The sequence below is a fragment of the Bacillus rossius genome, chromosome 3 (genome assembly GCF_032445375.1).
Source record: "Bacillus rossius redtenbacheri isolate Brsri chromosome 3, Brsri_v3, whole genome shotgun sequence".
Classification (NCBI taxonomy): Eukaryota; Metazoa; Arthropoda; class Insecta; order Phasmatodea; family Bacillidae; genus Bacillus; species Bacillus rossius.
This window is the reverse complement of record NC_086332.1, coordinates 129,123,346-129,141,050: the sequence shown is the minus strand read 5'-3', so window position 1 is coordinate 129,141,050 and position 17,705 is coordinate 129,123,346. Positions and strand designations below refer to the sequence as shown.

The window sequence follows — 17,705 nt, the reverse complement described above, 5'->3', positions numbered from 1 at the left end:
TGCCTCCCTCACCGCCTGCTGACCAGCGCGCAGGGATGAGACCCACCTGAGGCCACGACCTCCCTCACCGCTTGCTGACCAGCGCTCAGGGATGAGACCCACCTGAGCCACGGCCTCCCTCACCGTTTGCTGACCAGCGCTCAGGGATGAGACCCACCTGGAGCCACTGCCTCCCTCACCGCCTGCTGACCAGCGCGCAGGGATGAGACCCACCTGGAGCCACGGCCTCCCTCACCGCTTGCTGACCAGCGCTCAGGGATGAGACCCACCTGAGCCACGGCCTCCCTCACCGCTTGCTGACCAGCGCGCAGGGATGAGACCCACCTGGAGCCACGGCCTCCCTCACCGCCTGCTGGCCAGCGCTCAGGGATAAGACACACCTGGAGCCACGGCCTCCCTCACCGCCTGCTGACCAGCGCTCAGGGATGAGACACACCTGGAGCCACAGCCTTCCTCACCGCTTGCTGACCAGCGCGCAGGGATGAGACCCACCTGGAGCCACGGCCTCCCTCACCGCCTACTGACCAGCGCTCAGGGATGAGGCACACCTGGAGTCACGGCCTCCTTCACCGCCTGCTGACCAGCGCGCAGGGATGAGACCCACCTGGAGCCACAGCCTCCTTCACCGCCTGCACACCAGCGCTTAGGGATGAGACACACCTGGAGCCACAGCCTCCCTCACCGCCTGCTGACCAGCGCGCAGGGATGAGACCCACCTGGAGTCACGGCCTCCTTCACCGCCTGCTGACCAGCGCGCAGGGATGAGACCCACCTGGAGCCACGGCCTCCTTCACCGCCTGCTGACCAGCGCGCAGGGCGGCGCTGAGTAGCAGGCGCGCGCCCTTGGCCGCATCGCGCGCCCGGCCCATCGCGGCGCCGGCGAGCCGTGTAGCGCCGTCCACCAGGGTTCCTGCCACTGACAGACCACCACTCCAATTAATTTAAAATCATTCTTAGTAACTGATAAAGAAAAAATTCCAGGAATACCTATATAATGCTCATTTTCTTGACCTATATTCTATCACTAAGTAAATGGTTAGTGAACTGTAACAGGTTCGGTTGTTTTATATTAAAACTCACAGTAAGAATTTTTTTTTTAACTGGCCTGGTTTAGACCATTGTTTACTTTTGTATAGGGCTCCGTTGGCGTACGATATACGAGGAGAACTTCAAACATACTGAAGTAATCAAAGATATGCGTGTGTTTCCAATCTGCCATCCAGAAGACTCGCATATTTTGTTCAATTACTAAATGCTTTGAATATATATACTGTATAGAAGTCGCGAGTGGATAGGATTTACTCTACGTCTTTCAGAATCGTATGATGAGCAGCTTGGGAACTTCACCGCTGCAGTGCGCTGCCGTAATGCCATGTATCGTCTTAGTTATTATTTACACGTTAGATCGCAGCGCTGTCGCCCGCTGTCATTCCCCGCACCCCTCATCAATCATTCACTGCAGCTCAACGTCGTTCCACAGGATGGGGAAGGGGTGTTTGAAGAGTTCGACACTTGTCCGCTAGGGACCAACACAAGTCGATGCCCTAGAGATGGTGGCGATTGCCGCGGTGAATTAACCAACTACCTCAAAACCGTATTAGAAATTTTAACCTGGGCTGGCGACTTCTATACAGTATATATATTCAAAGCTAAATGTAAACAGTATGTAACATCAAACAATGATCTGAAACTGTAACGAACCAAATTAAATGAGGTTTTATAACCTTCATAATGTTCCTCATCCAGCTGAGACCGCCCTGATGCATGTTTCTGGTCTATTTTCTGAAGTAATACATGCTTATGTCACCTTACTGTGTGCGCACTGGTGGCTTCACAGGCAGAGCCGCGGGCAATCGCTGTCCATGTTTACCGTGGAGGGGCTGGAGCGGGATTTCCACTGCTGACTGTTTAGTCTCGCGTCGAGCACTGCAGGCATTCGCAGTAATGTTACATGCTTTTCAAATAAAGAGATCCTCGTAGTAACAGATATCAGAAATTTCTTATAAATTACCTCTAATTAAGTGTTTTCTTGTAAATTTAAATGCCTTTTTTTCTTTTTCTCCAAAAATAAACTGGTGAATTCGTACTTAAATTAAGGGAACTTAGAATCTGTAAATTTACGAATATATTCTAATATTTACGAAGGTCCCCTCGATATATTGTAAATAACGTTTTTCGTAAATGTAAGGTGAAAATTTTTAACAGCATAGATAGCTTAGTCAGGGACATTTGAGTAGTATTTTCAAATTGTTAGCTTGCGAGAAAAGATAAAGTTGTTAAAAGGAATGTATACTGGGCCACACAGCTATGTGTCATCTCTTTTTAAATTTGAGTGATTCATTGCTACAGCAAGCCAGCCCGTCTCTCCCCCGCTGAATTCATGACGAGTGTCACACTCTCAACACAGATGCCTGGCTTCTTCAACAGTTTCACCAATTTTTATATATAGTTATACACACAAATCAATCCTATATTAAAATTATATGTTAGTTTTCATACCGTATTATAATTAGGTTAATTTAAAAACAGCTATCGTTAACCAATCAAACGCAACAACGAAACATCAACTTACATTCAAGATAATAAATACAAAGATTAAAATATATATGATATCTCATACATATTTATCTTTATATATATATATATTTAATTCTAATAATGTCCGTGTGTATGTAACTGAACTCCTTCTAAACGGCTGGACCGATTTTGATGAAATTTTTTGTGTGTGTTCCAGTGGATTCGATAATGGTTTAGATTCACAAATAAGTCCACTGGAAAATGTTTATTTAATAAATTTTATATTGTTGATCTTTGGATGGTTTAGGTTCACAGTATTTATATATATATATATATATATATATATATATATATATATATGTGTGTGTGTGTGTGTGTGTGTGTGTGTGTGTGTGTTGTGTATTTTTTTATGTGTTGTTCTTAATCTTTGGATGGTTTAGATTCACAATAGTTGGTGCAGCGATCGGATTCTATGATTTTTTATTTTGTTGCATTTTCGCATATCGGTACTTGCGTCTTAGATGAGTGTTGTTATTACAATTAAAATAGAATGTTTATTGAGAATATTATATTATTATTTAATGAAATAACATTTCAAAGTGTAATTAAAAATATACATTATGCAAATTTGTGAAGTGCAGTATTGAAGTGAGTATTTTACACGATTTTTCATTACTTTTAATTATGTTTACACGTGCATCAAATACCAATAAACATAACCTAAAAATTTGAAATTGTCAGTTCTCATTTTATTCTATGCAACTTATGACGTATTGAACGCCTCTTTGAAAATAAAAATATAAGTTTGTAACATAAATTATAACATTTATAAAATAAAAATTACTTATAGTAATTAAAGTTTAATTAAAGTATATTTAAAATTGAAGTGTTATATTTTAAATTAATAGTTTATATAAAAAAATATTTTGGATTTACAACGTTTAAACCGGACAACGTCGGTTAGAATGTTTTACATTGGATCCGGCAGACAGCGCTGCGATCGCAGTGTAGAATATTCAGAAATATTTTATTTTAATTTCAGTGTGTCCCGATTTTTGGCACTGCGATCAGATTCAGGAAAATCGTGTGGAATTATTGTGTTAAAATAAATCACGTGCTAATTGAAATATTACATTAAGATGTAATTAGTGTGTAAAAGGTTTTGAAGTATACGTAAAAACTACACATTTTGCAAATATTGTGTGGTATTGAAGTGAGTATTTAACATGATTTTCTATCAAATTTACTCGCGCGTTTATTAAACATTCTAACCAACAAATTTATTTTAAATAGTTCATTGAATTCATAACACATTTTTCTACGATCGCAGTGTCGAATATTCAGAAATATTTTATTTTAATTTCAGTGTGTCCCGATAGTTGGCACTTTGTTCAGATTCGGGAAAATTTTGTGTTATTATTGTGTTAAAAGAAATCATGTGCTAATTGAAATATTACATTAAGATGTAATTAGTGTGTAAAAGGTTTTGAAGTATACGTAAAAAAACCATACATTTTGCAAATATGGTGTGGTACTGAAGTGAGTATTTAACATGATTTTCTATCAAATTTACACGAGCTTTGATTGACATACATTCTAAACTACAAATTTATTTGTACAGTTCATTGATTTCATAATACATTTTTTTCAATTGTTTTCATTTTAAATATTTACTTATCGTAAATATTAAATAAAAAATAAATAAAAATAATACATTATTTATCTAAAATTTGGTACAAATTCAGTCCTGTTAGGTACTTAATTCAAATTTCATCTTAAAGATGTTACTCATATTAGTCGTGTATTTTTTTACATTATTTTATTTTTACAGAAAAATGCCACGTCTTCGTGGAAGAGCAAGTAATATTGGTTGACGAACTCAACATGCGCAATGGGTCTATAATCGTTGATTGAATAGAACAGTTGAAGAACACTCGACGGATAATGTAAATTTAAGAGTACAAGTTGCAAATACACGTGCAAATTAAAATTTAGAGCAACACAATCAACGTCTTCGTGCTAATACATTAAGACAACGAGAGGCACGTCTACGAGCTAGCGACCGACGCACACAGAGCACGTGATCAATAGCGGGTGCAAGATCATCGAACATTGACACGTGCATTACTTAATCGTCTTGCGTTCGAATATGATCCTGAAATCGACTATTCATCACGTTCACTAATCATGATCGGTAATATGGACAAAGGGAGTCAACATTATCATGATTTCAAGTACAAAGGTGAATTAGCTGGTCTATGTTGCGCATCTGGAAATGTTTCACTTCCACTATTCAATCCACCACTGGAACCATTGAAAACACTATTAGCTGGAGCCACATCTCAATATAAATTGTTTTTGAGTAAAATTCGTAAATTCAATTCTTGCTTCCAAATGACATCATTTGGAGTTACAAAAATTATTCATAATGACGATGGTCGCAATATTGAATCTACATTTAAAATTCAAGGTCAAGTGTACCATCAAATTGGTTCATTGCTTCCATTGCCTGATGCTGATCAAAAAATTTTACAAATCCACTTTGTGGGTGATGAACAACAAACTAATACACCCTGCGTATACAACCATATAAAGCAGATGGAGGCGCAAGGAATTGTGGAAATTTTGGAAACATTTTTGCTAAATCATAACCAATTGGTACGGTTGTTCAAGACTCTTTCCAACAGACTGCAAAACGAGAACTACGTCATTGTCATTAAAGCAGATAAAGTACCATATGGTAGAGCTCGCAGGCACATATAATGTTACAACTATTAATAAAGTTGCAGTTGTTATGGCTGGTGACCCATCTGAACGTCGAGATTTACGCATACAACGCAGAGATAATACGGTGCAAATAATTCAAGCTAATCATCGTTCTTACCATGCATTGCAGTATCCGTTGATATTTTGGGAAGGACAGGGTGGTTATCATTTAAATATTAAACAAAGGAATCCAACGACACGTGTAGACCTTATCAAGAAAGTTAGCGCGATCAACTTCTCCACTAATGAATTTAATAACATTCTCCGATGCCGACAGCTATTTCATCAGTACATTGTTGATATGTATGCGAAAATCGAAAGTGAGAGATTACGATACATAAAGTTTAATCAAGCGAAACTTCGTCCTGAGGAATTCATTCATTTACGTGCTGTCATAATCGGTAACGTATATGCAACAAATAACATCAACAACATCGGAACCGCATATATTCTTTCATCATCATACTCTGGCAGTCCGCGTCATATGCAAGAATATATTCAAAACCTTATGACTAACATACGTGAGTAGTTAGATTTAGTAGGTCTGAGCACAGGGGTGCCAGGTACAGGATTCAGGATTCAGGATTGGTGACCTTTGAACTCTGACGTCACTGTTATGATCTTTGACATCTGACGTCACCAAAATTGCTAAATTTTCCGGAAATTTCCCTATTTTCCATCAAAATTACTAAAAAAATTTGTATTTACCCCAAAATTTCCCTTTTTCCTTATAAATTTCCCTTTTTCCAACAAAATTTCCCTATTAAATACCTCAAAGGCCCCAATTATCGCATAAGCCGTATGTATCCGCGTTGTGGGCTGTTACTCCGCAACCATCCCACCAGAAAACCCACTATGGGGAGTAATGCAGTGTCGAAAGAAGCGATCTGATTGGTCGGTTCGTGAATTAAATATTTGTTTCAGAGGTATCAAAGGTATTGGTTAGTATAAAGTTATATGTAAATATTAGAGCTATGATGTAAGAATATCGGACGACATTCTTTTTATTACAACATGTCAGGCCACCATCTTGGATTAGGTACATAATGATCTTGTACCCCAATACTATGCAACACAGTTTTCGTTCGCTGCAACAACATTTTATATTATGTCATTATAGGTAGCCATTTTATTTTCCAGAACATTCTGCCATATTGGAGTCTAGAATTTTCCTCCATATTGACATACAATGTCGCTGAAGCAACAAATATTGCAACAGGTGTCTCACTATCAACAGTTAGACGAATTAAAGTAGATTACTTTCACTTCTTGACCCATCATCATCATTATCATCATCATCATCATCATCATCATCATGTTTGTGAAATATTACCCACCTCATTGTTCTTACAGGTAACATTCTAACTGAACCTAAGTTAATGCATGGTTATATAATGTGATCATTCATTCTATCTCATTATCGTATAACAATGAAAATGTCAAGATGAATTCGTACAGAATTAAAAATCACGAATGGATGAGATAAACTATTTTAAAACAGAGCCTAGAAAAGGCTAATGTCGTACATAAATACTCTTACCTATAACCTAACTAATAATCATATGTTCTCTTAATTTAAACATTTCAAACCTAAACCCCCATCATCATACTTGTTTTTGAAAACACATGATTTCATATTTTACATAAATATTACCCAAAAACCATTTAAATAAAACACGATGAACAATTCCTAACCAAGTAATTAAAATTATCCATATTTAACTACATCTACAATTTGAGACAGCCATCTTAGCTTACACAGCTAGCTTTAAGTAAGGGAGTAGCTGGTGAAACATCTATAGGATATTTCTCTATTTGTTACTATTTCATAATATTAAATTATTTAGTATACCCTAGAAGAATTTTTACTAATAGATTTCAAATATCAATATACAACCCATGTTTCCTACTCATTAAAAGTCTTATTTATATTTTTTTTAATTGCTAATATGCACTAAGTAGAATATTTATTAAATTGAGTATCCTTAACTTGCGCATTTATTTGCACATTAATTTTCATCGAACTACAACTAAAATGCCCAACTTCCTAGACATAACCCTGGTTGAGTGACATCCTGTTATACCAACATTAGAAAGTACATAACTCATCATCAACCACAGGAAAAAACCAACTAAAAATAATATGTAGAACATATACAAAGTTTGATCTATCATATCAGCTAAGTCATTATATATGAATACAAAGAGGATGAAAAATATCACACCCAGCTTTACTTAAAAAAACTCAATAGGTATATTGTATATTAATTATAAGGGACAGACTAGTTTAAATAACTTTCTGAACACCTATCCCAAAACCCAGACATAAACCAAACAATTGTAGTATAAGACCAATAGAGCTATAAAGACAACACATAATATTCACAGCAAAAATTACCAATGTTGCAGATCCCCTGAATCATTATACCTAAGACCGAATATTAATGTTTACATATTCCATAGACCACCAAAACCACTTGCATGTGTATGATCGTTTATACATATTACCCACCTCAATCGTCCTTATCACAAACAAAAAAAGAAGACAATCACGTCGATTGAAACTCAGAAATACTTGTCCTAAACCTTCAACCCATAGTACACTTCCTCTTCTTCCTCATCCCAGTACATCCCTCCTCCTCTTCCTGTCCCCATTACATCTACTCATGCATTACACACTGATTATACACAAATATTAACAATGTCATAACCACCAGACATACCATGCAAAACATAGTTCTCTACATGTAGGCTCCTAGGCATTAGCAAATCTGTAGATAGTAGATAGCATCTATAATCACATCATAGCTTGATTTGAAATCACTTGTATATGTATTTACAAAACATCTACGAATCAATAAGTCTGCAGACACTATGCTTAGCCAAAAAATTACTTTAAGTATTTTATTGTCAGCTCACAAAAACATTTATATTTTACGACGATCGAAACACATATTTCGCATACATGATGTTAAGACAAATAGATATTAGTAATATAACAACATATTTGATTACTGAGAGACTTGTTGCAACATCTACAATATAAACATTTCCTATAAAACAAATTAATGGAATGCATACATAATATTTCGGACAAGGAAGAGTATTTGAATTAGAGAAGAAAGAATAAACAATCTTTAAAATTTTGAAATACTTGTAGGTCTATATTTAAAAATTCCAATGATACAGAAAATCATATATTTTCATACTGTTTACCACGAAGAAATCCTTCTCTTTTAATTACAATCGTAAATGCTCTATTGTTCTTGCACTAACCCCCTTATAGAATTATAGTGCAGTCACGTAAACATCAATATAATGGAAGACATTCTTATACATCAGGGTATTATTCAAGAAAGACGGGTAGGAACTTGTAGGCATACATTTTAGCTCTTAGCCCAACGAACTCAGTCATTATATTGCCTCCACACTCATCTTTAAATTTCCCCCCCTACCTTTTTGTTTGTGATGGAGTAGCATGGAAGAGTAGGAGGGTAGGCACTTGTGTCAAACTCTGCCATTAATTGAGGGTCTGAGGCCAGGTCCATGTAGAAGTCGGCTGTCTTAATCTCGTAAACGAATGAATCAGTATCCATATATGCTAATTCAATATTCTCTTCATATTTTTTCTCATTATATCATAATGAAATAGGTACATTGGTTGAAGCAGTTCTCTTCTCGATATTCATGTCTATGTATGGTTTTAACAAGGCTTCCTGCTTGAACTGAAGCACCCGATGAACCTTGGTCACCTTGAGTCCATGTTCCATTACCTGTTTGAGATTTCTGTAGTGTATTATATACTTCTTGTCATCTAAAGTTGTCATCAATTTTGGTTGTCTGGAGCCAGGAGCACACTGATTGAATGGTAAAAATGGCAAGTCTTTGTGAGCATCATGTAGTTTAGTAATATACTCAATGTCAGACTCCAAAATATATCCTGTAGAATCTTCATCAGGTACAGCCATGATGTCAAAGTCTACATTAGACCACTCGAAGTCATATAGGGGCAGTGGTTGTGACATTGCCCAACCATATAAGTTATTGGCAACTACATACTCTAAATATGCTGCTGGCTGGCTTTCATCATAATGTTCTTGTAGGTACTTATTATTAGCCTTGCAGTGACGCTTTATGCATTGGGCTACACCTCCTGGTTAAAACCATACATATATATGAATACCGAGAAGAAAACTGCTTCAAACAATGATTTCGAAAAACATTTCTATAAATTAATGAACAATGCCACATTCGGTAAACTACTAATGGAGAACATGAGAAAAATACAGAGAATGGAGCTGGTGTGCAAGGAGAAACGCCTTAGGAAACTGATATCAAAACATGTGTTCAAGGACCAGGCTGTATTTACAGAAAATCTATCTCTAGTGAAGCTGGAAAAAGAAAAAATACTATTCAACAAGCCGATATATGGTAGCTTTGCTGTGCTCGACTTGTCCATGAGCCTATTGTACCAATTTCATTATGATACTTATAATGAAGAAAAAATATGAAGAGAATATTGAATTAGCATATATGGATACTGATTCATTCGTTTACGAGATTAAGACAGCCGACTTCTACATGGACCTGGCCTCAGACCCTCAATTAATGGCAGAGTTTGACACAAGTGCCTACCCTCCTACTCTTCCATGCTACTCCATCACAAACAAAAAGGTAGGGGGGGAAATTTAAAGATGAGTGTGGAGGCAATATAATGACTGAGTTCGTTGGGCTAAGAGCTAAAATGTATGCCTACAAGTTCCTACCCGTCTTTCTTCAATAATACATGATGTATAAGAATGTCTTCCATTATATTGATGTTTACGTGACTGCACAATCTATAAGGGGGTTAGTGCAAGAATAATAGAGCATTTTCGATTGTAATTAAAAGAGAACTATTTCTTCCTGGTAAACATGAAGAAAATATATGATTTGCTGTATCATTGGAATTTTTAAATATACAAGTATTTCAAAATTTTAAAGATTGTTTATTCTTTTTTCTCTAATTCACATACTCTTCCTTGTCCGTTATAATATTGTTACGAGCGCGCTTGGCTGCAGTGCTTGGCGTCGCCGCGCTCGTTCGGCCTGTCTGCGCCCCCTTCCACCCACATCCTCTCCCTGGTATCTCGTGTCATACTATCTCGCGACATCCTGACCATCGCAGCACGCACCTGCCTCACATCGAGTTACTTAAAAGATGCCGCACTGCTGAATAAAAGGACTCAGACATGTTTATCGGCGCGTTTTGTGGGAACCCGATGCTTGTTGCGTTTATCGGCGTTCTTTAAGCAGCCGCCGCGTCCTTCGAGGACTCACGACGCGTTTCTGGGCATTTCGACGGCGAAGGTCGCGCGATATCTCGGAGACATGCCCGATTGTTCTGGACGGAAACCCAAGGGTTATATAAGGAGGTTGGGCCGACCTTCAAGAAGAGTCAGTCAGGAGTTCAGTGGGGAGTTCTCCCGCAGCGGAGTTTCCGGGCGATAGTGCCGCGGGTGCGGCAGAGTGGCGAAGTCCTTGGACGATGGTTCCAGGGCAGGGAGTGAGTGAGTTCAGTGGAGTCGGGAGGTTCCGGGCGATAGAGCCGCGGGCGCGGCGGAGTCCCGGGTGAAGTTGCGAGTGAGTCGTCGTGTGGGATCTCGGCGAAGGGTGTGACGGCGGCGGAATGTGGCGACGTAGTCCCGCGGCGGAGACCCACGAGGGGTGCTGCGGCGAGAGTTGCGCCGGAAGTGCGGTCCAGCGAGGTGTGTGAAACGTGTGACTGGGGAATTGACCTTTTTTACGTGTAATTAATTATCTGCCAGTTTAGAAGATTATTTGTAAGTGACAAGTAGTGGTAATAAATAAAACTGTGTAGTGAAATAAAATCTACTAATTGGGCTATCCTTTACGAACCCCCCCCCCCCACCCCCCGTGGTAAATCGTAACAATATATTATGTATGCATTTTATTAATTTGTTTTATAGGAAATGTATTAAATTTTAGATGTTGCATCAAGTCTCTAAGTAATCAAATATGTTCTTATACTACTAATATGAATTTGTCTTAACATCATGTATGCGAAATATGTGTTTCGATCGTCGTAAAATATAAATGTTTTTGTGAGCTGACAATAAAATACTTAAAGTAATTTTTTGGCTAAGCATAGTGTCTGCAGACTTATTGATTCAGATGTTTTGTAAATACATATACAAGTGATTTCAAATCAAGCTATGATGTGATTATAGATGCTATATACTTTCTACAGATTTGCTAATGCCTAGGAGCCTACATGTAGAGAACTATGTTTTGCATGGTATGTCTGGTGGTTATGACATTGTTAATATTTGTGTATAATCAGTGTGTAATGCATGAGTAGATGTAATGGGGCAGGAAGAGGAGGAGGGATGTACTGGGATGAAGAAGAAGAGGAGGAGTACTATGCGTTGAACGTTTAGGACAAGTATTTCTGAGTTTCAATCGACGTGATTGTCTTCTTTTTTTGTTTGTGATAAGGACGATTGAGGTTGGTAATATGTATAAACGATCATACACATGCAAGTGGTTTTGGTGGTCTATGGAATATGTAAACATTAATATTCGGTCATAGGTATTATGATTCAGGGGATCTGCAACATTGGTAATTTTTGCTGTGAATACTATGTGTTGTCTTTATAGCTCTATTGGTCTTATACTACAATTGTTTGGTTTATGTCTGGGTTTTGGGATAGGTGTTCAGAAAGTTATTTAAACTAGTCTGTCCCTTATAATTAATATACAATATACCTATTGAGTTTTTTTAAGTAAAGCTGGGTGTGATATTTTTCATCCTCTTTGTATTCATATATAATGACTTAGCTGATATGATGGATCAAACTTTGTATATGTCTTACATATAATTTTTAGTTAGTTTTTTTCCTGTGGTTGATAATGGGTTATGTTCTTTCTATTGTTGATATAACAGGATGTGACTCAACCAGTGGTTATGTCTAGGAAGTTGGGCATTTTAGTTGTAGTTCCATGAAAATTAATGTGCAAATAAATGCGCAAATTAAGGATACTCAATTTATTAAATATTCTACTTAGAGCATATTAGCAATGGAACAAATATTAATAAGACTTTAAATAAGTAGGAAATATGGGTTGTATATTGAAATTTAAAATCTATTGGTTAAAATTCTTCTAGGGTCTATTAATATTTTATTATTAAAATGAAAATGTAAAAAATAGAGAAATCTCCTATAGATGTTTCACCAGGTACTCCCCTACTTAAAGCTCTCTGTGTAATTTAAGATGGTTGTCCCAAATTTTAGAATTAGTTGAATATAGATAAATTTAATTACTTGGTTAGGAATTGTTCATCGTATTTTATTTACATGGTTTTTGGTTAATATTTATGTAAAATATGAAATCATGTATTTTCAAAAACAAGTATGATAATGGGGGTTTTGATTTTTAATGTTTAAATTAAGACAACACATGAATATTGGTTAGGTTAGAGGTAAGAGTATTCATGTATAACATTTACCTTTTCTAGGCTAACTGTCTTAAAATAGTTTATCTCATCCATTCGTGATTGTTAATTCTGTACGAATTCATCTTGACCTTTTCTTTGTTATACGATAATGAGATAGAATGAATGATCACATTCTATAACCATGCATTAACTTAGGTTCAGTTAGAATGTTACCTGTAAGATCAATGAGGTGGGTAATATTACACAAACATGATGATGATTATGGGACAAGAAGTGAAGGTAATCTGTGTGTTGGGATAGTATTATTTCTCTTTGGTTACATTAAGATATGATGGTTGTGATATCCTACTAATATTATAAACTTTAAAGTTTGTAAGTATGGCTGGATGGATGTTTGTTACTCTTTCACGTAAAAACTACTGAATGGATTTGAATGAAATTTGGCCTACAGCTAGCTTATAACCTGTATTAACACATAGACCACATATTAATATGAAGTTCCATCCCTAAGGGAGTGAAAAAGTGATAATTTCATTTTATAACAGAAAAAATCATAGGTCATAGACATACAAATAGTGAGTGATTGTAATTTCTCTATGTCTGACACATGATCATACACATAGTAAGGTCTGGCAAATTAATATTTTTCTCCTTGGTGAGACCAGTCCGCTTAGTGCAGCTCGCAGCGGCTAGAAAAATAAAGGCGCTAATAACAGTTTTGTTCTTAACTTCGTCAATAGATAGATTTGCCTTGAATTATAAACGCACCATCGTTTGATGCGTTTGTCATGTCTTTAATTTTCGTTTGTTTTTGCCATTTATCCGATTGCTATGAAATTTTGGTGATTTGTTATCCGCATGCCAATGAAGGTTACTGAGACGGTATAACTATTTTTCAATAGTTGGAGCACTTATCGTGTCAAAAAATGTGTTTATTTCATTTTATATAGCGGCACTTCGTCTGTTTTTGTTATATTAGTGCGCACGCATGACACATTTTATTTAAATATAAAATAGATACAGAGATAGAGTGATATATAGTGAGATAGAGACGGAGAAATAAGTTGAGATAGAGCTAGGTATAGAGAATGAAATCGGTTAGTGTTAGATAATGGAATATTTTCAATATCAGTAATCTCTTATTTTTCAGCTTTTTTCTATATTGCCTTATAAAGTCTGAATTACATACAGACCAGATAAATAACTACAAACTGGCAGAACAATGTCTGTAGGGATCTGAATGTGATATAAATTAATTTTCACACTTGACATTCAAATTAAGAAGACAATTACTAACTACACCCTGTTTTCAGCCCGGGCAACGCCGGGTATTGTAGCTAGTTTAAAATAAATTTGGGATGTGAATAGTTGTTCGGAGAACTAGAAACGATGTTTTTATTATAATGTCAAAGAAAGAGATGTTAGCATAACATTAACTATTTTATTTGTATATTAAGATATGTCAGAGAAAGTTGTATGAACTATAATTTCGGAAATGGTAAGGTTCATCTAGTGATTTATATCAATTCAGTTATGGATTTGTACAGGACTCCGTCACTTGTAATAATAATTTTAGGATAACATAATTTTATAAAGTGTTAAGAATACATATTGACGGTGGGGTGAGGTCATAGTGAGTCTTGAAGTGGCTTTATATACAGGGATGAGGGTGTGATTGTCTTAGTTGTCATTCAGACTCTGAAGAGTGAACGTCACTTTGGGTCTCGTTCTCTTGTTTAACTATTATAATTTCTGAAGAGGTTATGGTTATGGACCCTACTATGAGCTCTTCGGAATCCTGTTTGGAGCTAATGTATCCATTGAAGCATCTGTGCCAGCACTGAATATGCTGTTCTCAACAAGTTTTAACATGCGACGTCATGAGAAGAGTAATTGTACGAATAATACGTCTCGCATAATTGTTTGTTGTGATAATGGTAAAAATAAATTTACTTGCAACGATGACTTGAAAAGACACCTGAAGATAGGCAAAGGAAGAGTTAAGTGGTCAAATGTTAAGATATCGCCACAAAAGCTTTGCATTGATATGTCAAATAGTTTAAGTGTTGCGTCATCGAACATATCTACTCAAGTCTTGGAAGGCACATCAATTAGACATCCTTGCAACTACTGCAGCATGAATTTTGCTTTCGCTCATCATGCGCGAAGGCACGAGAGAAGTAAATGCGTGAAGAGTCCCTCTCATATAAAGATTCAATGTGTTAAGTGCAATCGTATAGATAGTTTGAAAAGACATGTGGGAAAATGTCAAGGTGTAGTTCGCTTTCCTGATGTTGAAAAATATGCAAACACGCCTACTCCACAATTTAAGCTAGAGGTACCCATGCGCACATGCTCCATCAGCATTCAAGCAGATCAGCAGCAACAACCACTCGCATCGTCATCTGGTCATAAATCTACACCTAACACTGTGCTTGGTCAGTTGCAGACAAATGATAATGGCTTTTACTTGGCACAATCTGCATTTGAGGAATATTTGAAAGACTACTACTATTTGAATACTTTTAGGGAGGCAAAAGACATTTGCACTTTTCTTAGTGATATTGAGCAGAATATAATAGACCAGCTTATGGATGATACATCAACACGGAGACCTTTAAAAGATAACTTGTGGTTAGACTGTATTTATGGTAAACCGGAGTCACACGAGGACCAAGTGAGCAAGCGTGCTTGCAAGACATCAGCTGCTGTAATTTACACTTCAGACGATGTGAAGCAGTCAGTTAAAAAGATTATTGAAAAACTTTGTTTTGAAGAAAATGAGTACATGGGAAAAGGATCTGGTTGGACGCTGACTTCGGTAAATCGTCTGGATCTAAGAATTAGCCATTTTGACCCACTAGATAAATATATGTATATATTTTTGCGTAGAACTATGTATAATAAGTTTGGTAAATAGCTGTTGAATAACTATAATGTGTTTATTTCGCTTAATTTTACCAGTTTAATAATTTATAATGATACCTAAAGTTAGAAATTAAATTATTCTAGTATGACTGAAGACATGTTTAATAAATAAAGACCACCTAAGCTCTTGAATGCTTAAATGAAAGTGTGATTACAAATAATAGTTACTCTAACTTTATTGTTTGGTATGTGAAGTCTAGTGACCCCTACAGTCATTCCGCTGGAGAGGATTAATGACATTCGCGTAAAATACTTGGACTTAATTAGTATTTGGAATTATTATGTTGATACATTGTTTTGATATGGTAGGGTATCATCGGATGTAGTCTGACACAATGAGATATATAGAGATGTGGTGAGATGTAGTCTAAGATATTGCAGTGCACGTTGGTACAGGCAGGACTTTGTAGGACATAGTTGGGCATAGTGAGTCATATAAGGATATGTAAGGATATGTTAAGACATGGAAGGACTTGGAGGGGTAAGATGCCTACCCAAATGAAGTAATTTATTATGGTGCTTAGTAGGAAGTATAGGTCAAAGGTAGTAATAGGTAGTGCAAGATAGTTGTAAGTGATGTCATAGGTTGAAATGAGATGATGTTCCAAGATGTTGGTATCCAGCATATGAAAACGATATGGTGAGGTCAGTGAATAACTGTATAACACAGGTATGGGGTTTAATATTATGATTTAAACATGAGGTAATGCTTATGAATGGAGTGCTCGACGATGATATCATAACGAAGAAAGTGAAATGCATAGGAGTGAACATTCAATTCCAATATGGTTGAATGTTCTAGAATGCAAAAGGTGTAAAGTTCTAGTAAAAAAAATTGTTGCTGAAAATTTTATAATCCAACATGGTAGAAATTTCTATAAATCAAAATGGTTAAAGGTATACAAAAATGGTGGTTCCATAATGGTAATGTTAAAATCCTAAATCCGAAACAACAAGCCTCAGGCTTAGTTAGTGGTAATGTAATTGAATATGGAGGAAAATTCTGGACTCCAATAAGGCGGAATGTTCTGGAAAATAAAATGGCGACCTATAATGACATAATATAAATTGATGTTGCAGAGAACGAAAACTGTGTTGCATAGTATTGGGGTACAAAATCATTATGTACCTAATCGAAGATGGCGGCCTGACATGATGTAATAAAAGAATGTCGTCCGATATTCTTACATCATAGCTCTAATATTTACATATAACTTCATATTAACCAATACCTTCGATACCTTTGAAACAAATATTTAATTCACGAACCGGCCAATCAGATCGCTTCTTTCGACTCTGCATTACTCCCCATAGTGGGTTTTCTGGTGGGGTGGTTGCGGAGTAACAGCCAACAACGCAGATACATACGGCTAATGCGAAAATTGGGCCTTTGAGGGATTTAATAGGGAAATTTTGTTTGAAAAAAGGGAAATTTATAAGGAAAAAAGGGAAATTTCGGGGTCAATACGAAATTTTTATAGGAATTTTGGTGGAAAATAAGGAAATTTCCGGAAAATTGAGGAATTTTGGTGACATCAGAGGTCAAAGGTAATAACAGTGACCACAGAGGTCAAAGGTCATAACAGTGATGTCAGAGGTCTAAGGTCACTAATCCTGAATCCTGAATCCTGAATCCTGCAACCGGCATCCCTGTGCTCGGACCAACTAAATCTAACTTCTTACGTGCATATGGCTGGCCTGATCTTTTCATCGCATTTATGTGTAATCGAAACTGGGATGAAATTAATTTTTTTTTGTTGTCAGGTCAAACGTCAATGCATCGCCATGACATCACTGCACATGTGTTAATACAAAAATTAAAATCTTTGATGAATTTGATTAAACATGTCTCGGTATTTGGCGAAACACGTTGCTGGCTTTATTCTGTAGAATGGCAAAAACTAGGTTTGCCACATGCGCATTTTTTTGATTTGGTTGGTGGATAGAGTACGCCCAGAATAAATTGAAAAAATTATTTAAGCGGAAATTCCGGATCCGAATATTGATCAAGAAATGTTTGAAAATGTTACTACTA

At 36.7% G+C, this 17,705-nt stretch overlaps 1 protein-coding gene across 1 annotated transcript in view; it reads right to left on the bottom strand.

The window, feature by feature from the left end:
- The window catches only part of LOC134531377 (pancreatic triacylglycerol lipase-like), a 558,452-nt gene that overhangs the window by 352,886 nt on the left and 187,861 nt on the right, over positions 1 to 17,705 (bottom strand). The window contains exon 2 of the mRNA XM_063367079.1: positions 773 to 916. Coding sequence (XP_063223149.1) covers positions 773 to 916 — 144 coding nt within the window. The remainder of the gene's footprint in view (positions 1 to 772; positions 917 to 17,705) is intronic.